The sequence below is a fragment of the Equus quagga genome, chromosome 13, assembly GCF_021613505.1.
Source record: "Equus quagga isolate Etosha38 chromosome 13, UCLA_HA_Equagga_1.0, whole genome shotgun sequence".
Taxonomy (NCBI): domain Eukaryota; kingdom Metazoa; phylum Chordata; class Mammalia; order Perissodactyla; family Equidae; genus Equus; species Equus quagga.
Window position 1 is genome coordinate 97,523,737 of NC_060279.1, and position 24,828 is coordinate 97,548,564.

The following is a 24,828-nucleotide window of genomic DNA, read 5'->3' on the forward strand; positions in this document are numbered from 1 at the left end:
GCTGTCATTGCAATTCAAATGTGACACATATTACATCTTTATAAATTATGAGCCTAACAATACAGTGTTATGATTATTGTTTCATGCAGTTGTATTTTATATCAGTTAAAATAAAAGAGTAAAAACGCATTTACGTTGTCTTTTTTGTACTAAGTGAGGTCCTCTATTTCTTTGAATGGAGTCAAGTTACTATTTGATGTCACCTCCCTTCATCCTCAAGAACTTTCTTTAATATTCCTTCTTAGGCAAGTCTAGTAGCAATGAATTTTTCAGTCTTCATCTGGGATTGTCTTTATTTCACTTATATTTTGAGAGAGAGTTTGCTGAATATAGAATTCTTGGTTGACAGTTTTTTCTTTCAGTACTTTGAATGTCATCCCCCTGACTTCTGGTCTCCATTGTTTCTGGTGAGAAATAAGCTAAAATTCTTTTACACGATGAGTCATCTTTCTTTTGCTGCTTTCAAGGCTTTTGCTTTATTTTTGGTTTCCAACAGTTTGACTATGATGTGGCTCTCTTAGAGACAGTTTGATTAAGTGTTCATATCCTACTTTATCCCACTTGGAGTTTAAATGTGTGTCTGTGTGTGTCTGTGTGTGTGTGTAATCAGATTTAGGAAGAGTTGGACCATTATTTCTTCAAATTTTGCTCCTTTCTCTCTCTCCCCACTCCTGGCCCTCGTGTTATGTGTATGTTGGTATGCTTGATGGTGCCCCACAAGTCTCTGAGGCTCTGTTCACTTTCCTTCCTTCTTTTTCTGTTTTTTTAGTCTGCATAGTCTCTACCTATTTTCAAGTTCATTAATTCATTCTTTTTCCAGCTCAGAATTGCCATTGAGCCCCTCTAGTGAATTTTTCCTTTCAGTTATTGCACTTTTTAACTCCAGAATTTGTTTGGTTCCTTTTTTCTTTAAAATAACAATCTCTGTCTCTCTACTGATACTATTTGCATAGACATTGTTGTCATACTTTTCTTTAATTCTTTACACATGGCTTTCAGTTCCTTGAACATATTTGTATTGGGGTGTTGACATCTTTGCCTGCTAAATCCAACATCTGTGCTCCCTCAGAGAGAGTTTTCTACTGACTGCTTTTTTCCCTCGTGAATGGCTTTACTTTCCTGTTTCTGGACATTATGTCATTACTTTGTTGTTATTGAAAACTGGACATTTAAGATAATATATGGTAGGGCCAGCCCGGTGGCTTAGAGGTTAAGTTTGCACACTCCACCTTGACATCCCAGGGTTTGCGGGTTTGGATCCTGTGCACAGACCTACGCACCACTCATCAACCCATGCTATGGCAGTGTCCCACATATAAAATAGAGGAAGATTGCCATAGATGTCAGCTCAGCAACAATCTTCCTCAAGCAAAAAGAGGAAGATTGGCAACAGATGTTAGCTCAGGGCCAATCTTCCTCACCAAAATATATATATATATATCTATTATGGTAGCAACTCTGGAATCTGATCACATGCCTCTCCCACCATACACATCCAGGGGTGGTTGTCACTGCTGTATTTTTGTTCTTGGTTGTCTGTTTAGTGACTTTCCTGGCCTAATTCTGTAGAGGCTGTATTTCCTGCAGTGTATGACCACAGATGTCTCTGCTATTATATGGTGGTGGTGGTGTTTTTTAAAACCTTGTTTCCTATGAGTCGCCCCTATGTCAGCATAGCTAAGTGGTCACCCAGCGATTAATCAGAAGACTTCCTTAAGTGCTTTGAGCCATAAGCCTTCTACCCATTGCTGAGGAAACCTGTGTGTGTTGGGGCATGCCTTCAAAGTTCACAGTTTCAAGTCTGCCTTAGCTCTCCTTTCCTGTTCATGCAGGGCCTCCCAGTCAGCCAGCAACAAGTAAGTGGGACTCATTCCAGTATTTTCTCAATCTTTGCACAGCCCTGTGCCTGAGCACAGCCTTCATATCACCAGGAATCCGTCAGACCTTTTCAACGTCACCTATGGCTGTCTTATTGTCCCTTTCACATTTTTGGTTGATCTCTTGCTCACCCTAACCTGTACCACAGTCCTAGGCACATGGAACGCTGACCTTCGGAGATTGCTTGCTATTGTTTTCAACAATGCCCTGAGGCTAGACCCTCTACCCAGAGTTTCAAATCAGGTGATTCCCCTCCGGTGGGAGTGAAGCTGCCAGACTTCACGATTTCTGGTGTTGGCTGGGGGCGAAAGGGAGTAACCCCAAGTTAAAATGTGACAAACCCCACTGTTCTTATTGCAGTTTGGTATTTTTTCTTCAATAAATGCTTTTTAGTTTGTGGTGTGACTTCACTTAATTTACAGTGTTCTAAAATGGTAGTTTGGTTGCTTTTTTTGGTGAGGGGGAGCAGATTTACTGAGGTCCTCACTCCACCATTCTGGGAGTCCCTTCTTGGCAGTTTCTTACAAAGCTAATTACTACACCATAGGATTGAGCAATTCCACTCCTACGTATTTACTCTAGAGAAATGAAAAATTATGTTCACACCAAAACCTGTACAGTGATGTTCATAGCAGCTCTATTCATAATCACCAAAACTTGGAAACAAGTGAAGGAACTCAGAATGGGAGAAAATATTTACAAATCATATATCTCATAGAGAATTTGTATCTAAAATATAGAAAGAACTATTATAACTCAATAATAAAAATACAAATAGCCCAATTTAAAAATTAACAAAGGTTCTGAATAAATATTCCTCGAAGGAAGATATACAAACGGTCAAGAAACAAATGAAAAGATGGTTGACATCATTAGCCAGCAGGGAAATGCAAATCAAAACCACAATGAGTTACTATTTCACACCCATTAGGATGACTAGAATAAAAAAGTTAGATGGTGCTGGGTCCCCGGGCTAGTGGTTAAGTTCAGCACACTCCACTTTGGTGGCCGGGGTTCAGTCCCAGGCATGGACCTAACCACTCATCCACAGCCATGCTATGGTGGGGACCCACATACAAAATAGAGGAAGATTGGCACAGATGTTAGCTCAGGGCAAATCTTCCTTAGCAAAAAAAATAGATAAAAATAAGTGTTGGTGAGGATATGGAGAAACTGGAAGCCTCGCACACTGCTGGTGGGAATGTGAAATGGTGCAGTTACTTACGATAAGTCTGGCAGTTCCTCAAGTGATTAAACATAGTGTTTCCATATCACCCAGCAATTCCACTTTTGGATATACACCCAAGAGAAATGAAAACACATGTCCACACCAAAACTTGTAAATGGAGGAGTGCCCTGGATGGGCAGGGAGGGCTGGGCTCGGCAACCTCCTGCTCACACTGCAGGAAGATGGCTCAGCAACTTCTGCTGAGGAGGTGCCTGGTCTCTGTCACCTCCAGGAAGCCCCTCAGAGTCAGTGGGCACCCCACACCTCCAGGGCCCGGCAGACCCCACAGTGCAGTCCTCATGGCTTGATAGTAACCCTGGCTCCAGCCTGGTTAATATACACCACCAGAGTCTCTACAATGACCTTTAACGTCCAGAGTGGACCTGAGTTTCAAGACCGAGTTATCAACAGTGAGTCACCAGTGGTGGCAGATTTCCATGCACAGTGGTGGGGCCCCTGCAGGATCCTGGGACCGAGGTTAGAGAAGATGGTGGCCAAGCAGCACAGAAAGGTGGTGATGGCCAAGGTGGATACTGATGGCCACACAGACTTCGCTATGGAATATGAAGTGTTGGCTCTTCCCACTGTGCCAGCCATCAAGAATAGGGACGTGGTGGACAAGTTTGTGGGCTTCAAGGACCAGCTGGAGGCCTCCCTGAAGAAGCCGATTGGCTGACAAGCGGGCAAGAGTCCTGATTTCGCTGCCCACCTGGGCCCCTGTCGTCCAGGGAGGGACCCTGATAGAAGTCAGCTCTTCTGTGCTGGCCCTTCTCGCCTTTTTGTCTGGCCCTTGTGGGCCCATGCTTTGGAGACCAGGCCTCCAAACACGGGAGCCCTGAGTGTTTTCAACCCAGCTGACTGCCCAGGGTGGCCACCAGAGAGAGGAGTGGTGCTGCCGCTGATCTGGGGACAGCCGTCTTCCCACTGTTGTCTGCTCCCTCTAGGGCTCGTCACATTCTCCCAAGATGCTTGGAGAGCACCCGGGGCAGCCTGCAGGGCTACTGTTGTGGCATGAACAGCTTGGTCCTCATCTCCCTGGTCCCTTCTGATCTGAACCCTGGTGCCTGGCTCATCTGCCGCCTGCATTTTTCTTTTCTCTTGCTCTTTTGTAAAATAAATAAAAATAAGGGGAAAAAAAAGAAATCCAAACAAGTGAGAGTAATATAATTCTCTCATTTTTTGTTGATTTTGTGGAACTTTGTGTGATCCCTTCTACCTCCTGCTGTGAAGGACAGACCCCAGGCTCTGCACTGAAATGACCCTGTGGCCACCCCCTGCCCCAAGAGCCCCTCCCTTCTTGCCTCCCAGGCAAGAGGGTGGAGAACACGCACTGGGCTGGGGCAGCCCTGGCAGACCCTTGATTCTGGAAGGCTCGACACACTGCCTTCCCTCACCATTAGCTGGCCCTTTGGTTCTCTGCGCAGGAGGCTTAACTGTGAACAAGCCAGACCAATAAAACTAGAGTTTGCACTGTCAAGAAAAAAAAGATAATAAAACTTGTAAATAGATCTTTATAACAGCATTATCCACAGTGGCCAAAATGTGGAAGCAAACTAAATGTCCATCACTGGATGGATAAACAAATGGCTGCTGTGGGCTGAATTTGTCTCCCCAAAATTCGTATGTGGAAGTGCTAACCCCTAATACGTGCCATGTGATTGTATTTGGAGGTAGGGTCTTTAAAGAGCTAGTTAAGGTTAAACGAGGCCATGAAGGTGGGCCCTAATTCAGTAGGACTGGTGTCCTTAGAAGAAGACATTAGGACACACACATAGACAGGAGGAAGAGTGCGTGAAGCCCACGGGAGAAGACGGCCATCTACAAGCTGAGGGGAGAGGCCTCCGAAGGAACACCTGCTGACTCCTTCATCTTGGACATTTAGCCTCCACAACTGTGAGAAAATCCACGTCTGGTCTTTACGCCACCTGTCTGTGGTGCTTTGTCATGGCGGCTCTTGCAACTAATACAGTGGAATATCCATACAATGGGATATCATTTGGCCGTAAAAAGGAGTTAAGTAGTGATACATGCTATGACTGGGATAAACCTTGAAAAATATTATGCTAAGTGGGAAAAAAAAGTTACAAAAGACCACACATTATATGATTGCATTCATATCAAAATGCAGAGTGGGGAAATCTATAGAGATGGAAAGCAGATGAGTGGTTGCCTATGGACTAGCCGGGAGTGGTCTTTTCATCATCGAGTTGTGGTTGTGTATAAAATTCCTATAAACCTTCTTGAACAAGTTTTCTGTAGGTGTATATTTTTAATTCTCTTGCACAAATACCCAGGAGAGAAATTATTAGATCCTAGGGTAGATCTATGTTTAACTTTCTAAGAACTGCCAAATAGTTTTTCATTTGGTCACACCATTTTATCCTCCCATAAGTAATATATGAAAGTTCCACTTGCTCCACATCCTTGGGAACGTTTGATGTTGCCAGTCTTTTAAATTTTAACCATTCTGGGAGGTATGTTGTAATTGCTTATTGTGATTTTAATTTGCATTTTTCTTGATGACTCATCATAATAATATTTAGTTTTTGTAAATGTTGTCCCAGAATTTAGACCCTGGCTAGAGGCCGGTTCAGTTCCTATTCTTGAGCAGCTGGTTCAGTTCACACCCCTAACCACCTCCCTTATTGGACTCTCATACTCCAGGCCACTAGCCGCCTGCCCTGATTGCCCCTAAGGCCAGGCACCAGACAACCAGGCACAGGCCACTCCCCGAACTTGCTGAAATTATTCAAAGTAGAAATCCTAAGGCTGCCTACCTTGCCTCGTCATTTCTTCCCACAGAAACTACAGTAAAGGTTCTTGCCCACAGTTCTCCTCTCCCTCTGCCTTGTGTGTGACCCTGGTGCTTCCCGAGTGACCCTGCGTGGCCCGCTGTGTTCTCCTCAGGGACCTGAGAGTGTAATAAACAAAAACGCTTTCCAGGATCTCTCTTGATCTGCATCCCCATCCTCACCCCAAGCTAACACGGTTGAAACACTCAAGCTGTGGATTTCTCATGTTTATTGGCTGTTTGTATACCTTCTTTCGTGAAGTGTCTGTTCACATCTTTTGCGCATATTTGTTTTTAATTTTCATCCTGTTAAGTTGTATGAGTTCTTTAGATAGGCTAGACAGAAGTCTTTTTTTGGATATATGTATTGCAAATATTTTAGTTCAGCCTATGACTTCTCTTTCATTGTCTTAATGGTATCTTTTGATGAGATGTGTTTAGTTTTACTGAAGTTCCACCTTCTAGAAGTTTTATAGTTGTTTATATCTGTGATCCACCTCAATTTAATTTTTGTGTATCGTGTAAGGTATAGGTTGAGGTTAACTTTCCCCCTACATTTATTCAGTTATTCCAGCACCATTTGTTGAAAGAACTTTCCTGTCTCTCATTGAACTGCCTCGGAATTTTTTAGGAAAAGCAAATGACTGTACAAGTAGTGTAGGTCTGTTTCTTGGTTTTGTTTAATTTATCTATTTGTTTATCCTTATACCAATACCACATTGTCTTGATTAGCTTCACAGTAAATCTTGAATTCAGGTAGTGCGAGTCCCTCAGCTTTGTAATTCCTTTGAAGTATCATCTAAGCTATTCTGAGTCCTTTGTATTTCCACGTTTTATAATCAACTTAGCAATTTCTACACAAATGTCTTTTGGGATTTTGATTAGATTCCACTGAATGTATAGATCAATTTGAGAACTGACTTCTAAACATTGTTGGGTCTTCTCATCCATGATTACGGCCTGTCTTTCCATTTATTTATTTAGGTATTCAGATATTCTCTGGCTTCTGTCAGTAAAACTGTGTAATTTTCAGGTAGCGGTCCTGCATGTGTTTTGTTAAATTTATTCCTACATATTTTATGTTCTTTATAAATGCAACTTTTCTCTTTTAAATTTCATTTTCATTTGTTTGTGATGTAAACAAATTGTGATATGAAAATTCAATTTAGGGGAGTATATTGTCCTTGAAACTATAAGTCCTTCCCACAAAGAAAACTCCAGGTTCAGATGGTTTCAACGGCAGTCTGACCCAAGATTTAAGAAAGAAATAATATGAATTTTACAATATCTCTTTCAGAAAAGAGAGAAAGAAGGAATACTTCTCATCTCACTTTATGACATCAACTTAACACTGATACTAAAACCTGAGAAAGATATTTTAAAAATTAGGCCAATATCAATAACATACACACAAAAATCTCCAAAAAATAATTAGCAAACAGAATTCAGCAATATATATAAAGGACAATATAGTCATGACCAAGTGGGGCATAACCCAGGAATGCAAGGCTGGTGTGACATTCTAAAATTAATCAAAGTAATTCACCACATTAAAGAAGGAAAGAAACCAAAAGATCACGTCAGTAGTCGCTTTTTATGTATTTGACAAAATTCAACACCAACTTTCCCAATCTGACAAAGGATATTTATGGGAAATGAGCAGCTAACATAACACTTTATGATAAAACACTGAATGCTTTTCCCTGAGGTCAGAAACAAGGTCCTCTCTGAGTGCTTCTGTTCAACGCTGTCCTAGCTTGTGCAAGAAGGCAAGTAAAAGAAATAAAAATTAAAAAGGAACTGTCTTCACAGATGTCTTGATTGTGTTTATAGAAAACTCTAAGTATAATCTATAAAAAATAAATCCTTCTAGGACTAAGTTTATTTAGCAAGGTCATAAAATAGAAAGTTAATATTTAAAAATTCATTGTATCTTAAAGACACGTTGTTTCTAGTTTCCAAAGAACAGTTCATTACAATTCTAAAAGCTTATCAATAAAAGAAAAGGGGAACTATAATACTGCCTCACCTAGGACCACAGATGGAAAAATTCTAATTAAAATATTACCAGATGGACTACAGAAATATGACAAAAATCACAGTATATTACAAAAAATATTTAAAGTTCAAGACATTAATAAGTACAAATCAACATATCAATAAATTTAAGGAGAAAAATATAAGATTAGGCCAACAGATAACAAAATGGCCTTAGACAAAATTCAGCAGTCACTACAAGACAGGTAGGCATCCTCCACTCCCCTACGCATATTGAAGGAAATTATATAGAGGCAACAAAGAGAATTTATCTTCAAATAAAGAGTGGACATTATAGTAAATGATTAAACATCACAAAATTTTCCATTCAATTTGGAGAAATTGATGCCTGAATCACCATAATATTCAACCTTGTTCTGAGGAGTCTAGCTATTGCAATCAGAAAAGTAAATAAAGTAATGAATATTGGAAAATAAATAAAATTTTATTTTCAGGTTATATAATTTATAACCTAGAAATCTGTCTCATAAAAAGAGAATGAGTGTTTGGTAGATAGATAACTAATGCTATATTGAATGTAGGAGAAAATGATTGCATCAGTATAGCGAACGAAGAATCCAGAATGACATGCAAGTCGATTAGGAAAAAAAAGAAAAACCAGAACAACAATAATGGAGAAAGTCCAGACTAGGAAAGTCAAAGTAAAGGAATGATGATTGGCCAAGAAACATGTTTGAAAAAATGCTCAACTGAAATTGAAATTTATGAAAATATATATTAAAACATATATCTAAAGTGATGCTATGGGAATACTCAATTTGGTAGGGGGATTCCTGTCAAACTGAGTATTGACAGGAGTCTAAGAGAACAATTTGGCAATATCTAGCAGAATGGGAAGTGTATATAACCTGTGATCAGTTTAGCACTATCTAACATAACTGACAGAATAGATGACATATGAGCAATCCTACTTCCACATGTATGCAATTAGAGAAATTCTAGCTAACACAAACCAATGACCACAGACAAGGATATTCACTGAAGGACATCTGAACTAGGGAAAAACTGTTGAAACTGGAACATGAAACAATAAGAGAAGGTTTAAATACATTATGGCACGTTCATATAAAAAGCTGGGCCCAACGGGTTTTTAATTTTGTAGAAAAATATCGGCCCTACATTGAGAGGGCAAGCAGCTGAGTGCAGAGGAAGACGTGAGCAGCAGAGAATACACCACGCATGTCCTTTCTCAACATAGCTGAGCATCTGCTGTTTTATCTGAATTGTCCTTGCTGAAGGTCACTCTTTCTGGGTTAGGGCAGCCTTTCCGGTGGGTTCCCATCCCAAAGGCGTTAGGTATTGTGAATGGGACTTCCTTAGTAAAGTTTAAGATACACTGGGATAAACACAGTCAAGAAAATTTTCTTAGTGTAGGACCCTCAAGTCTTTTGACAGCCTGAGAATAAGCATTATTTTCTTAGAAGAAATTTAATATTCAAAACTTCATAAGCCTGTGACCACAGAACATTTTTCAAGTACCATTAAATACCATGGTTCCCAGAGACATTCTCTCAGACATGCTGGGTTAAGGCACTGGTATCTATCTGTAATATTACAGATTATGGAATTATTATTAATTTCCTTATAAGTATGAAGTTATACAGTGACTGAGTAGGAGGCCCCCTTTATTCTTAGGAGTTGCATGATTAGATACAGAGAGGTGAAATATCATGATGTCTACAATTTATATGCAAACACCATAGCAAAAAAATATGTAAAAAACTATATAGAAGCAAACCAAATGTGACAATATATTAACAATCACCGAATATAGAGAGGGCATCCCAGTGTTCACTGTACTTTTTTTTTTTAATTGTTTTCAAATGGACAGTGGTCTTTTGGTTGTTTCTAATTTATCATGAATTTTGGGCAAAAAAAAAGAAGACTAACTTGTCTGCTTTTTGGATTATGAAAAGAAAAAGCATTACAGCTCTCCTTGATTCTTCAAAAGCTTGACTCATAATTTTCACACTTATCAACTCTAGAGATTTCTCTCTCACAGTAGTTTTCAGAGATGAGTTCTGATTTTAGAAACGGAATTTTACTTCTTTTTACTGGGTTTTATCCACAATTAATTATCTCAATTTAAGTAAAGAGTAAAAGGTCATGGAAGACTTTTACAAATTCCTTACACTCGTAGGGTCTTCCTCTCACGTGAATCATTAATAATATCAGTAATGATAAAAATAACAATATTTATCGAACACATACTTTTCTAAAGGATTTTTTATTAACATTTCATTCTCACAAAAAATACTATTAGGTAGGTATTATTATCACCATTTTAAAACTGAGGCACGGAGGGGAGAAGTGTTTTGCCAGATATCACACAGGTGGAGGTGGAATTATGAGAATTATAGTAAAGCTGTGCCGTGGCTAAAGTCTTTTCCCACACTCCCTGAATTAACAGAATTATTCTCTGCTACAATGCTAGACAAAGTGTGGTCCACGTACTGAGGCTGGTCACAGATGGTTGCTTCTGGTCTGCAAGGAGTTAAGGTACAGATACTGAGAGCAAATGTTTAGAAACCCTTCCAGCAATCTGACAGAGTGAATTCATGTCCATTAAATTCAATAATTAAAAAATGGGGGCTTTCATTATGTATCTGTTTTTCTTTCCATTTCATTTTTCTGATAATCCAATTTTATTGCATTTTATAGAAGTGTTGGTCAACAACCAAGTTGGGGTGGGAGAAGATCCTTTGCCTTGGTCTGAGATGCACTGTAGCAATATCAGTCTGCTAATGTTTCACCAAGACTGGGTGATGCTATCAACCCTTTCAATCAATATATATAGTATAAAACTATTGCTGTTAAGTTTTGAGCATGAAACAAAAGGGATTCCCCTAACAAGTCAAAAATTTCTTAAATGATGAGTTCACTGTTATAAAAGGCATTTTCTAAGGGCCATTCTATCTTCTTCACATTACGCATAGAGTAGCCTCACTAATATGATTTCTCTGATGTAAAGTAAGTTGATCACTACGATTAAAGGCCTTCCCACATTCTTTACATTTATAGGGTTTCTCACCGGTATGAATTCTGTGATGTCGAGTCAGTTCTGAATTAACACTAAAGGCCTTCCCACATTCTTTACATTTATAGGGTTTCTCACCGGTATGAATGGTGTGATGTCGAGTAAGTTCTGCTTGAAGACGAAAGGCGTTCCCACATTCTTTACATCCGTAAGGTTTCTCACCGGTATGAAGTCTAAAATGTTGAGTAAGATGATACCGACGACTAAAGGTCTTCCCACATTCCTTACATTCATATGGAATCTCACCCGTGTGAATTCTTTGATGTAAGGTAAGTTGATAACTACAAATGAAAGCATTCCCACATTCATTACATATGTAGGGTTTCTCACCAGTGTGGATTCTGTGGTGTTGAGTAAGATGATAGTGACGACTAAAGGTCTTCCCACAGTCCTTACATTCATAGGGTTTCTCACCAGTATGAATTCTGTGATGTTGAGTAAGATGATTGCTACGAATAAAGGCTTTCCCACATTCCTGACACTTATAGGGTTTTTCGCCAGTATGAATTCTGTGATGCTGAGTAAGTTCTGTTTGAAAGCGAAAGGCCTTTCCACATTCTTTACATTTATAGGGTTTTTCTCCAGTATGAATTTTATAATGTTGAGTGAGATTATAGCGACGACTGAAAATCTTCCCACATTCCTTACATTCGTAAGTATTCTCATTGGTGTGAATTCGCTGGTGTGAAATAAGTTGGTTGCTGCGAATAAAGGCCTTCCCACATTCCTTACATTCATAGGGTTTCTCACAAGTATGAATTCTGTGATGTCGGGTAAGTTCTGCTTGAAGACGAAAGGCTTTCCCACATTCTTTACATCCATAGGGTTTCTCACCAGTATGAATTCTATGATGTTGAGTAAGATGATAGCGACTGCTGAAGGTTTTCCCACATTCCTTACATTCATAGGGGATCTCACCAGTATGAGCTCTCAGATGTAAAGTAAGTTGATAGCCACAAATAAAGGCCTTCCCACATTCCTTACATTCATAGGGCTTCTCACCAGTATGAATTCTATGATGCCGGGTAAGTTCTGTTTGAAGACGAAAGGCTTTGCCACATTCTTTACATTCATAGGGTTTCTCACCAGTATGAATTCGATGATGTCGAGTAAGTTCTGCATGAAAACTAAAGGACTTACCACATTCTTTACATTCATAGGGTTTCTCACCAGTGTGAATTTTCTGATGTTGAACAAGGTATGAGCCATGACTAAAGGCCTTCCCACATTCATTACATTTATAGGGTTTTACACCAGTATGAATTTTCTGATGTTGACTAATATGTCGTTGTACCCTAAAGGTCTTTCCACAGATCTTACATTCATAAGGTCTCTCACCAGTGTGAATTCTCTGATGTTCAGTCAGTTGGTAATGAAGTCTAAAGGCCTTCCCGCATTCCTTACATTCATAAGGCCTCTGTCCAGCATGAATTGTCTCATGTACTCTAAGGTCTCTAACACGACTAAAGGCCTTCCCACATTCCTTACACTCATAGGGTTTCACACCAGAATGTATCCTCTGATGTTCCGTAAGGTGGTAATGAAGTCTAAAGGTCTTCCCACAATCATTACATTCATAGGGTCTCTCCCCGGCGTGAATTGTCTGATGTACTCTAAGGTCTCCCACACGACAAAAGGCCTTCCCACATTCCTTACATTTATAGGGTCTCTCACCGGTATGAATCCTCAGATGTTGAATAAGGTATGACTGTTGTCTGAAAGCCTTCCTACATTCCTTACATTCATACGATTTCTCTCCAGCATGAATTTTCTGAGGCAGAGGAAGAGATATATGTTTTTGGATTATCACTTGACTGATGCATCCCATCTGATGATGTTCTCGTCTCTCAAATTCACGTTTACACTGCAAAGCATTTCTGAAAATGGTGTCCTCATGGATGTAGGTTTTACCTTTTTCCACTGTCTGCAATTGAGATAGATATATTTCACAAACATCCTTGTCTGGAAATAACTTCTCAGTGACATACTTAGACTCCAAATCTGGGGAAAAAAAAAAAAAAGCAAAAAGGAAACAAATGCTGTAATGCAATTTTTCTCTGTGGGGGTGGAATGAGGAGTTGCATCTCATAGTAGAAATAAAAGATAAACTAAAAATAACACACATTAGAAGTAAAGATACAGAGCAGGAGTCAGCAAACTTTTTCTGTGAAAGGCCAGATAGTAAAAATTTCTGGCCTCGTAGGGGATGTGGTCTTTGTCACAATTACTCAGCCCTGCTGCTACAGCACAAAGGCAGCCATAGATAATATGTAATTTAACGAGTGTAGTTGTGTTATAATACTTTGTTTATGGACACTGAAATTTGAATGTCATAAAATGTTTATGCATCACAAAAATATTCTTCTTTTGATTTTTTTTTCAACCACTTAAAAACAGAAAACCCAGTGTTGGCCTGTGAGCCATACAAAAGGTGATGGTGAAATACTTGGCCCCCAGGCCATCGTTTGCTGGATCCTGGCTTAGAGACCCCTAAGTTATTGTAATACAATTTGAAAGAAGACAGAAAGACCTCAGAAAATGATGTAACTTTAAAAGAGGGTAAAACAGGTGATTAGAGGAACAAGTCAAGTCAGCGTCCTCCAACTTAGGATGGACCTAGGGGAGTTCCTTCCGTATGCTGCTGTTCAGGCACCAACCCAGACAGACAGAATCAAAATCTATAGAAACAGTCCTGGATAGCCGCATATTTAATCTTTTTCATCAGATGATTTTGATGCAGATCTGTACCTAATTCTTTTCCCAAAGGTTTCTCTTTACCCCTAGAATGAAATCTGAACATCTTACCACAGACAAACATATTACCACCATATTATCTTGCTTATCTGTAAGACCTGTTCAAGCCACTGTCATCTTTGTTCTCAATCTCCTATCACAATGCATCCTTTTGGATCCTATAATGTGCCACAACTTTTTCTATATCTTAAGGCTTTTCACAGGCTGCCCCCTCTCCCAGGAATTCTCTGACTTTAGTTCTTTGTATGGCGGCTCCTTCTCACTCTTCAGGCCTCAGGTTAAAGGTCACTTCCTCAGAAAGGCCAGCCCGACTGACCACATCTCAGTCAGTCCACATTCTTGGCTCCAGATTCCAGCACTTAGTTCTGTGGCTTTTCCCAGCCACAGACTCACTAATTTTCTCACTTGTTGTTCTGTGTATTTTCCTATACCTGTTTAGAATTTTCGCATCTGTGTTTATGAAGGATATTGATTTGTAGGTCTCTTTTCTCATAATGTCTTTGTCTGGTTTTGGTATCAGAGTAAGGCTGGGCTTGTAGAATGAGCTGGAAAATATTCCCTCCTCTTCAGGTTTCTGGAAGAGTCTGTGTACAATTGACACACAAATGTAAAAACCTAAAACCATAAGAATTCTACAAGAAAACATAGGAGAATAGCTTTGTAACCTTGGGTTTGGCAAAGATTCCTTAGATATGATACTGAAAGCACAATCCATACAAGAAAAAAGTGAGAAATTGGACTTAATCAAATGAAGAGCTGACGCCGTTCAAAAGACGCTGTTCAGAGAATGAAACGACAAGCCACATAACGGGAGGAAAGATTTGCAAATCATACATCTGATAAAGGACTTGTACCCAGAATACATAAGGGATTCTCAAAACTCAACAATAAGGAAACGAATGACTCAATTAGAAAACGGGCAAAAGATTCTAATAAACTTCACCAAAGAAGATATATGAATGAGAAGAAATTAAGCCATGAAAAGTTGCTCAACATCATTAGGCATTCGAGAAATGAAAATCAAAACCACAATATGATACCCCTGCACACCGATTAGTACTGCTAAAATTAACAAGACTGACCACACCAAGTGCTGGCAAGGATGTGGAAGAAACAGAATTCTCCTCTTCTTCTGCTGGGCAGGTAAAATGGTACAACCACTTTGGAAAACAGTGTGGCAGTTTCTTAAAACTTTAAACATATATTTACTGAATGGGCTACCCATTCCTTCCCAGATATTTACCCAAGATAAATGAAAGCATATATCTATACAAAGACTTGTAGGTGAACGTTTATATCAGCTTTATTTATATAATACTCCCAAACTGGAAATAATTCAATGTCCATCAACAGGTAAACAGATAAACAAATTGTGGCATATCCACACAATAAAATACTACTCGGCAATAAAAAAAGGATGAACTATTGATACATACAACAACGTGAATGAATCTTAAAATAATCATGCTGAGGGAAGGAAGCTAAACCAAAAAAATCACTGTATGATTCCATTTATACAAAATCCTAGAAAATGCAAACTAATCCACAGTGACAGAAAGCAGACGGGTGGTTGCCCAGAGAGGGCGGAGAGCAGCAGGAGGAAGGAACTATTTTTGCAGGTGATGGATCTATTGATTATGTTGATTGTGTAATAGTTTCACAACATACATCTGTCAACTTATCAAACTGTACACTTTAAATATGTCCAGTTTATTGTATGCCACTTATACATTAATGAAACTTTTAAAAAGTTATCGTACTTGGCCCTGAAAATGGATGCATTTTATATTATCTAAATTATGCCTCAATACATATGATTAAGAAAATGCACCTGCCCTGTACTCACCAATTCCACTTCTACATATTCCCGAGAGAAATGAAAACATACGAACGCACAAGTGATGGTACAAGAATGTTCAAATCGGCTGTATAATATGGTTGGGGAATAAACACAGATGATCTCCACCTCTCCACTGGCTGTTTCCTCTGCCTGGAATGCTCCTCCTCAACATTCACGTGGCCTGAGGCCTTACTTTGTGTCTCTGCTCAGAACAGCCTTTGTTGAGAGCATCTCAATCAGCCCCATGACCCTCCAGCATTCTGTCTCCTTCCTCTGCTTAATTTTCTTCACAACACATATCACAACCTAATATTACCTTATCTGTCTGTTTGTTAATTATGCGTCCCCGTTACTACAATATCGACACCTCCATGACAGCGGGAACCTGTGTCAATAGCGCCTAGACTCTAGCACAGTGCCTGGTTTCAACTAAACAGGAAATTTGTGTTGAATACAATAATTTTAGGCAATGGAGAAACGAATATAAGTGTAACTGTACAAGAGGACTTGGAAAGATAGGTAAAATGGTTGTCAATGGGGATGAAAGAAAACAGTCCCCTCTTTGCAGTGGGAGGAGGGAAACAGAAGAGAAACAAGGAGCAGAGCACTAGGGGTGAAGCGGAAGTGCCTTTGGTAGCTCCTCTTGAGAGGACCTTAGTGTTTTCCAGGTCTCAGGCCTTTTCTGCACAGGCCTTGGGCCTTTGAAGGGAGCTCTGCAGACAGCCTCTCAGGGGCGTGCCTCCCCTGATGTGGTGTGCTCTAACCTGGGGTGGCGTCCCCCGGCCTGATCTGCCACCACTCACCTGAGCACCAGCTTCTTGTCCCTTCCCTCATTACCATCCAGGGCTCTTTGTCTTGCTCCAGGAAAGTGATCACATCTGGCTTAGGAATGGACCATCCTGCTCATAAGACAGAAATGCCACATGATTTAGAACAAGAACAAAAATTAAAAACAGTGAGCTCAAAATGACTTAATTCAGATTTGGTTATATTTATATTAAACTGTAGGTCAAAATGGTACTTGAGGAAATGAAAAAGGTCCCTGAAGAATATTGACATTTAGATGGACTCATGATCATAGGACTAAACAGGCCAGATGGGGAGGGCAAAGGTCTGCTCTGCTTTTAAAGGCGTATAGACCAGGGTTGAGAACAGACTCTGGAGCCTTTCAGCCTGGGTTCAAATCCTCTGCCACCTACCAGCAGTGTGACCTTGAAAAGTCACTTACCCTCCGTGTGCTGTACTCTTATCAAATGAAAAATGCGGCTGATGTTATCTAATTCACAGAGCTGTTAGGAGAATTAAATGAATCAATATTTGCAAGGATTTAAAAGGATACCCAGTACATAGTATTATTTTTGTTGTTGTTACTATTGTGTTGAAAGAAAAATACTGAGTTTCCCAAAACACATCCAGATTCTTCCTCAAAATTCTTTCAGTGCCAAAGCAAAATTCACAGACTAGAACTTTCAATCATAAAGTAGGTTAAAGGGAACATGTCTCTTCTAGAATGGGATGTGTTTGCCTGAATTTTAAGTGGATATTGTTAACCCAACCCACCACCATATAAACCACAGAGGCTCTTCTGATGATCACAGAAAGCCAGAACCCGGAGACCAGCTCATCTCTCTGCAGACGGGCCCGACGTGAACCCAGAGCAGCTATAGAAATTCCGAGCGTAGACATTATATGAAACCCGGCTTCTCTGAAAATGCTGTAGAACCCAAATCTGGGAATCACTTGGAAAAACAGGCAATTGCAGGAAGGGGCAGAGGGAAGAGCGAAAGTCACTCAGGGATGGGGAAGATGAAGGCGCTGAATGCAGGTGTCCATTTCCAGTGCAATAATGCCCGAGCCATTTCTTTCCAAACTGGGCAGAAATTCAGCTGGTTTCTCAAAACAGACCTCTGAAATTCAACAAAGGAGAAAACTGACATTCCAGAAGCAGACTGTGAATTATCTGCACAGACATCCTTACCCAACGAGGCCAGGTTCCTGTAGTTCTCCAGCATCACGTCCCTGTACAAGGCCCTCTGCGCGGGGTCCAGGCACGCCCACTCCTCCTGAGAGAGGTCTATGGCCACGTCCCCGAACGCCAAGGACATCTGAAATGACAGACCCACGTATTACAAACATTGTTTTACATGTATTTTAATTGTATTTTCCAGGTGGAAAACTGCAGGAAAGTGGCAACATAGCAAGTAAACTGGGGGTCAAGCCTGTGACATGTAGGGAAGAATAAGGAAATTAGTCTTTCTAAAGTGGGGTACCTACATGCTTTTAAAGAACACTGCTGGGACAAACAAAATGTCTGTATACCGTGGGATACCATAATCATCCGAGGGTCTGGATGAATAAATGAATAAAATAAATGAATAAAATGAATAAATGAATAAAATAAGCAAAGTTTCCCAGTGAAATGAAACCATCTAAATAAGCACTCTGCCTGCATTTTAAGTTCTGAATAAATGTGAGTTCCACTCTATTTTTCCTTTCAAGGAATTCAAAAAAGAGAAGTAATGAATTGTTTTTCCCCAAAACTACTCTGAAATCTCTGTCTTAGAAAATAGGACTTGACTGACATTTGATTTCATCAAAACTCAGGTTCACCATTATGCAAGATAACGTCCCAAGCATTCTCCCTTGTTGTAAGGTGACAAAGTCTTGAGCTAATTTATTTATTGGCTGGCTAGTCATCCATCTTGTGGATATATCAGACTAATCCTTTTTTCATCTTTAGGCATTTAGGTTGGACAAAATGTCTGTGGTCTCCCCCAATCCTGTGAGCCTATTTTCATCCCTCATTAGGGATCCGGAGGGTCTTCCTACCTGCTCCCACCATCGTCCCTCAGGAACACTTGTCTGGATCCTGAGCCAGAGGATGCTGATGTAGGATGATCCACAATGACAATGACATCATTGGAGACCAGCATAACCTCCCCAATCACAAAACCGACTTGGTCTGGTTGTTCGTCCCTCTGGGGACCCCCCGGCTCGATCCCTGACGTCCCCATATGCAGGCCTCACACTCCAATCCAGTGTCTAAGCCTCTCAAAGTATATGCTCTCACCACATGCAGACACTCGACACTGACTTCCATCTCATCAACCTGCAAAACTCAGGAGGCTAATGGGACCATCATCTCTGCGTCACGGAATCATGACTCTAAGGAGGGAAGTTCAAATAGTTCCCTCAAGGGACTTCACCTTTCACTGCTCCATCAATGCTCCTGAGAGAGACTGGGCACATGCAGAGGTGATGGGCAGGTGAACACAGGTAAGAGGCAAGAGGGGTGAACGAGGAGGATGCTAGGTTGTGGGGCGGCATCCTTCACTTGGACTGGAGCAACAGGGAGCAGGTTCCGCAATAGGGTTGTGTCAGGAAAGAGGTCTCAGGGTCATGAAAATGCTCACAGGAACTCAAAACCACATCATTTCAAGGAGGAGAAATGCAAACTTACATGATCCATAGTTCTAGAACTGTCAGTCCTCTTTGGGCTTCCTCCGGAGGAGAAGCAGAGTCCAGAGAAGCCAGGGCTGGGGGAGGGACGAGAGGCTTTGAGACCAGGCGTGTCTCAGAAATCCCAAAGCGACTTAAGGTAATATTACTGTGTTTTGCCTTCTTTCTATTTCCATTCCCACAGTGCCTCATATACCAATCAGGAGAGATAAGAGGGAGTTTGGATAAAGCCAAACCCTCCCTAGGCCACGGAGAACCACCTGTGCGAGTCTAGACACAGAGCAGAGGCCTCCTGCATGAAGCCAGACCAGGAACTCCAGCAGAAGGGTCTCTGGCCCACCCCAATTTCTGATGATGCTGATCTGTAGCTGGGACCAAACTGTCAAGTCCTGCCCTGAGCAGATCCTCTTCCATCCACATCCACCCTCTAGAGCCGAGAAGAGGCCGCCCCATCCAAGTCCAAATGTCTTTGATGGCTCAGGTATGTATCTGGACTCCACAGACACACAGGCAGAAAAGAGCAGGTGACATTTCCCACTGCAAAATGCACTTGCCCACGTGAGCTCCTTCCCTGGCCAGAACTACAGCTCCCAGCACCCTCTGGGCTCTGTTCCCAACCAACTCCTATTTCCTAAGCAGGATCATCTGTCTGCTTTCCTGCAGGAAGTCACCGACCACCCCCATCTCTCAACATCAAGGCTGCAGAGGTGTGAATTCGAGCCAATTCTCTCTCAACTCTGGCTTCTTCCTCTGAATCCCAGGATTTCTTCCTCTGAGTGAAACTTGAGCACAGGTAATGCGCTAAGAAATAACAACATACCCTCCACCAAAGTTACTAAGTTTCAATGCCATTCGGGAGATACTTGTTAAAGAAATAAGGAAATATGAGTTGACAGTTCTTAAACTGGCAGATTTAGAAGACTGATGCTATGCCTTATGAACGAGGTCCCGGGGAAATGGATATTTTGTAGCTGGTATGGATGTGTGCAACCTTTCAGGAGGGCATATAGAAGAATGTGAAGGAATTTAACCATACAAACCTATTTCTGAGACTCTGTCCAAAGAAAATGACTGTAAATGTGTATTAAGATGTATGCGGAGAAGGGAGTGGTCAGCATTCTGAGTCCAGCACTAGCTCACTGGTTACGTAAATGACAGACCACCTAGGTAATGAACTATTAAGAAGATATTAAGTACTGTGCTAAACTGGAGAAAATATTTAAAGGATATAGAAAATATTCAGGATATACTGTAAACAGAAAAATCAGCTTAAAAAAACAGAATATACAATATGATTACATTTGTGAAAAATACACACACACGTATATAGAAAGAAAGAGTGAAAGACGGGGCTGGCCCCGTGGCCGAGTGGTTAAGTTCGCGCGCTCCGCTGCAGGCGGCCCAGTGTTTTGTTGGTTCGAATCCTGGGCGCGGACATGGCACTGCTCATCAGACCACGCTGAGGCAGCGTCCCACATGCCACAACTAGAAGAACCCACAACAAAGAATATACAACTATGTACCGGGGGGCTTTGGGGAGAAAAAGGAAAAAAATAAAATCTTTAAAAAAAAAAAAGAAAGAAAGAGTGAAAGACAGACAGGCAGACATCAAGACAGAGAAAGTCCAGAAAGTTATATATCCCTATGTCCAAACTGCTGATCTACATATTTTTGATATTCTTTTTGCTTAAGTATAATCCATAATTTTTAAAACAATTTTAAATATACACAGAGGCATATATATGTATTTCTTTCATTTTTTTTTTTTCAGAGAAAGCTCTTCCTCTTTTAAACAATTCTCTTAACTTGGAGAAAAAGCTCAAGACAATCTAAACTCAGCTGTTATATTTTTATTGAACGTCTTTTTCTCCGTTAGCTCCTCCCACCTGAACTGCTCTCTGATTTTTTGTATACGTCCTGTCTATGAATGTACGGCAGTGTCTCGTAGGGACAGATCCTGGCCTCCACGAGGCTTCCTTTCGCGTGCTCCTGACAGATGTGTTCCGGGCAGTTTATTTTGCTCTGAAACTGCTCTTTCAGTGCCGAGACCCTCCAAACTGCTGCTGAATAATCTCGTCCCATTAATCTCACTTTCAATCTAACATCGTCAGAATAAAAACTGCGAGGTATGAAGTTGTGCTATCCAATATGAGGGCCAAGAGCCGCACAGGGCTAGATAAACCCAAATTGAAATTAAGGAAAATTAAAGAAAATTAAAAGTTCAGTTCCTCAGTGGCACTAGCCACATTTCAGGTGCTCAGTAGCCTCATGTGGCTAGCAGCTACCATACTGGAGAATAGAGATAGAGAAGATATATCTGTATGTGGTATGGCAGCACTGGTATGAAGCATAAAATCCATTTATTGCCACAGAGTTCCCCTGAGTTCAGAATACAGTTCTATCATAAGACCCAGCATACTATGTGTCCTTATGTCTGATTTTTTTTTTTTTTTTTTTTTTTGGTGAGGAAGATTGTCACTGAGCTGACGTCTGTGCCAATCTTCCTCTACTTTATGTGGGATGCTGCCACAGCATGGCTTGACCAACAGTGCTAGGTCCATGTCCGGGATCCGAACCTGCAAACCCCAGGCCACCAAAGCAGAGTGCAGAAGAAACTTAACCACTATGCCACCTAGCCGGCCCCTCCTTATGTCTGATATCTGACTAAAATTCCATTTTTAGGCAGTTTTTCTTAGGAAATGGCTATAAAAGCACATTAAGATATAGACATAAGATGTTTATCATGTAACAACTCAGAATAAGCAAATATTACAAATATAAACAGCCACAGGAGTCAACAGGTGATACAAATTATGGTCAGTTATGACGGCACACTAAGGCCTTATTCATACGGATTACATTGGCCCATATTTATTGTTGGAGAAAGACATTCACGGTGAATTACTGACTGATACAGGCAAATTTAAAAAGATGTAAGATTATGGGAGCGATTGTAATTTCATTAATACCGGACTCTGTTGTTAGACTTTCAGAATGCGACAGCCACTAACTTTTCAGTTAGTTTACTGATAAACTAGGGTTAAGAACAGCACCTATGTCATCCAGTTGTCACGAAGACTGAGTTATTACATATATACCGCTTAATGACATGTAATTCCTTAATAAGAGTCAGATAGTATTATTAACATAAAGGACATTCCACGTCCTTTATTCCACTGTTACTAAATAAAATTATTTTTTACTGCTTCTTTTTTTGCAATCAAATTTGAGTCTCATGTTTACTCTGTTTTATAATGACATTTAAAATATTTTAGAGCCAAACTTTGGAAGTGAAATTATTTTTAACAGTGGCAAAAGAGACTCTCAGAAAGCTAAGCAGGAAATCTCGCCTTGTCTCCACAGTTGTCAAAGAGAGGACACCCTTCTTCAACATAAAACTAGCCAAGAGGATCTAATGAGGCATCAAAAAGGAGAACTTTAATAAGAGGTTCAATCTTATTCTCCTGTCCGATGGAAAGATTTGCATGAATACATGAATATTTACAGTTATTACCGTCTTATTCTGCGTTCTAGTATTACAAATCTGTCTTACAAAATGTTCTTTGCATAAGGGAGCTTCAAAAGGTACTTGGGTAGGAGAGGGTATTGCTATGTCCTGTGAGTGCAGCCTTAATCTAAAAAAAGTGTAATCTTGAAGGCCTATCTTATTTGATAAATTTTGCCATAATAATTCTCTCAAGTGATTCGTATAACCCTAAAAGGGGTAAATACCGAGAAGGTTTATCCAATTACAGGGGTTTATTGGCACTTTCTTCTTCCTCCTATATTCATGGAAGTATGAGAAACCTATGGTTAGGTAGAATTACTTTTTCTAAACAGGATTTGGCAAGTGTCTGTCCTTTGTATGTTCCATTAGTACAATTAGTACAATTTCTATTCTGCAGAAACACACACCCCCCCCATACATATAGAGGTGCACAGAAAAATTCTGCTGAATTACGCCTCCCCAAAAGATTAATAGTGATGCTGAGGCTCTTTTAACTTTCTTCTTCATAAGTCTCTCATGCAACATAACTGAATAACTGATGCTTTTTGCAAAAAATGAGCATTAATTCCATAGTCTTAAGTATACAATAAATCTAAGTCCAATTTTAAAATATTTTAAAATCTGGAAGCAAACTGGTTCAACATATGTGGTAACAGTAGGACAACCACACACACTCGCCTGTCACACTCAATCTCACACACACCCCGCCTGTCACACTCAATCCCACACACGCCCCGCCTGTCACATTCAATCCCACACACACACCCCGCCTGTCACACTCAATCACACACACACCCCCTGTCACACTCAATCACACACACACCCGCCCCCCGTCACACTCAATCACACACTCCCCCTCGTCTGCTCCTCACGCGCACACAGGCCTGCGGCTCCAGGCACGACGCGCCCAGGGCTCCAGACTTTGGGCAGCAGCCCGTCCCCACCTCCACCCCCACGAGGCGGGCGCCGCCTCACCTAGCACCCACCTCTTCCCCCGCTGCGGCTGCGGCCAATTCACCTGCGGCAGCTGAACACCCAGAACACAGGCAGAGGGCCCTGGGTCGCGGCTAACTCTGCCCCTGGGGCTTCTGGGAAATGTAGTCCGTAGCCGGAAGCCAGTGGACTTGGGCTGCGAATGCGCATGCGCACGCGGGACTGGCGGCTCCAGCCCGGCTCCCAGGGACCGGCTGTGCCAGCCTCCCCAGAGCGCATGCGCTCGGCCTCGGGGTCGCACGCGGGGACGGGCTCGGCGGTCCAGTTCTTCCCCTGAGGTAGTCCCGGCGCTTGGGTGGCGTCTGGTACACAGCAGGAGCCTTATATGTGTATTTTAAAGAATAGGTGCCTGTCCTGAGAGCGTGCGTGTGTCACTGTGAGGGAGGGGACTGACTGCGCCTCTCTGGCTGTTCTGCGTGTGTGCAATGCTGTGGGTGCGAGATGGCATCTGACGGTAGGGAGGCCACAGAAAGTACCCTGGGAGTGTGATGCGTGGCTGTGAGCAGTGAGGTGACGGGCTCGGTGGGAGATTGTGGCTGTGCTGGACCGTGAGCGTGGTGATATGTGTGTGATGGTGTGGGCGTGTGGGTCGTTGTGCCACTGGGATCGTTGAGTGGCCGGGCGCAGGCAAGGCTGTAGGAAGGCGGGGGTGTGGGATTTTGAGTATTTGGGTTGGAACATCGTGGGTGCCGGTAGAATTGTGTGTATGATCACGTGCAACCACAGGCCTATGCTTCTGCTGCGGGAAGAGAATATGTTGCATCTTCTTGCAGCATCAGCTTTATTGGAAGACTTGGCCCAAAGATTTGCAATTTATCTGCCAAATAATTTTGTCTTTTTATATAGAATCAAATGAATTTTTTCAGAGAGAAAAATGCAAATCATAGTACCTTTGCTAGAATATGAAAGAATTTTTTCCACTCTTCTCTGCTGTTAGGGGTCTTTGGTGGACCCGTTTGAGAATCTTGGGCTGAGGAAATCGCTTTCTGCTTGCAAAGGCAGTGTGCCAGAGAATAGTGAGCCCACGACTAGCGTCAGCTGTCCTGAATTGTGGGTCAGACTTTTGTTAGTCCTACGTTCTGAAGACAAAACCTGGGCTCATCAAGGCAAGGGACATGTGTAAGGCCGTGCACATTTAGTCCATCAGAGAATGGCTTGCTGTATTTCAAATTATAACACATTTTGCTCTTCCTCTTCCCTTCCTTTTCTGCACAATTCACTCCTAATGTCATAAGATGGGCTCAGAGCAGGGTTTGGGGGCCTGAGCAGGATAAGGAGGTGT

The 24,828-nt window shown here is 41.3% G+C and overlaps 1 protein-coding gene and 1 pseudogene across 4 annotated transcripts; one reads left to right on the plus strand and one right to left on the minus strand.

Annotated features, from left to right (window-relative positions):
* The first annotated feature begins 3,288 nt into the window (after window positions 1-3,288).
* Window positions 3,289-3,782, plus strand: LOC124249726 (thioredoxin, mitochondrial-like; annotated as a pseudogene).
* A 3,696-nt stretch (window positions 3,783-7,478) lies between these two features.
* LOC124250901 (zinc finger protein 546) lies at window positions 7,479-23,614 on the minus strand. Of its 4 annotated transcripts, XM_046683189.1 has the most exons (5): window positions 23,540-23,613; window positions 19,047-19,122; window positions 17,565-17,691; window positions 16,390-16,485; window positions 7,479-12,993 (listed from the first exon to the last, which is right to left on the minus strand). In XM_046683189.1, the coding sequence occupies exons 2-5, from the start codon at window positions 19,053-19,055 to the stop codon at window positions 10,877-10,879; spliced, it is 2,349 nt and encodes a 782-aa protein (XP_046539145.1). In that variant the 5' UTR covers window positions 19,056-19,122; window positions 23,540-23,613; the 3' UTR covers window positions 7,479-10,876. The 4 variants fall into 4 exon arrangements, with proteins under 4 accessions (XP_046539145.1, XP_046539146.1, XP_046539147.1 ...); XM_046683190.1 differs by lacking the exon at window positions 19,047-19,122 and having other exon boundaries at window positions 23,540-23,614; XM_046683191.1 differs by lacking the exons at window positions 19,047-19,122; window positions 23,540-23,613 and adding an exon at window positions 14,178-14,330 and having other exon boundaries at window positions 17,565-17,583.
* Window positions 23,615-24,828: the final 1,214 nt, after the last annotated feature.

Coding starts and splice junctions, on each gene's coding strand:
- LOC124250901 (XM_046683189.1), bottom strand. Junction 16,486..17,564: donor CAGGAACCTGGCCTCGTTGG/GTAAGGATGTCT, acceptor TCTTATGAGCAG/GATGGTCCATTCCTAAGCCA. Junction 12,994..16,389: donor GACAAGAAGCTGGTGCTCAG/GTGAGTGGTGGC, acceptor TTTTTTCCCCAG/ATTTGGAGTCTAAGTATGTC.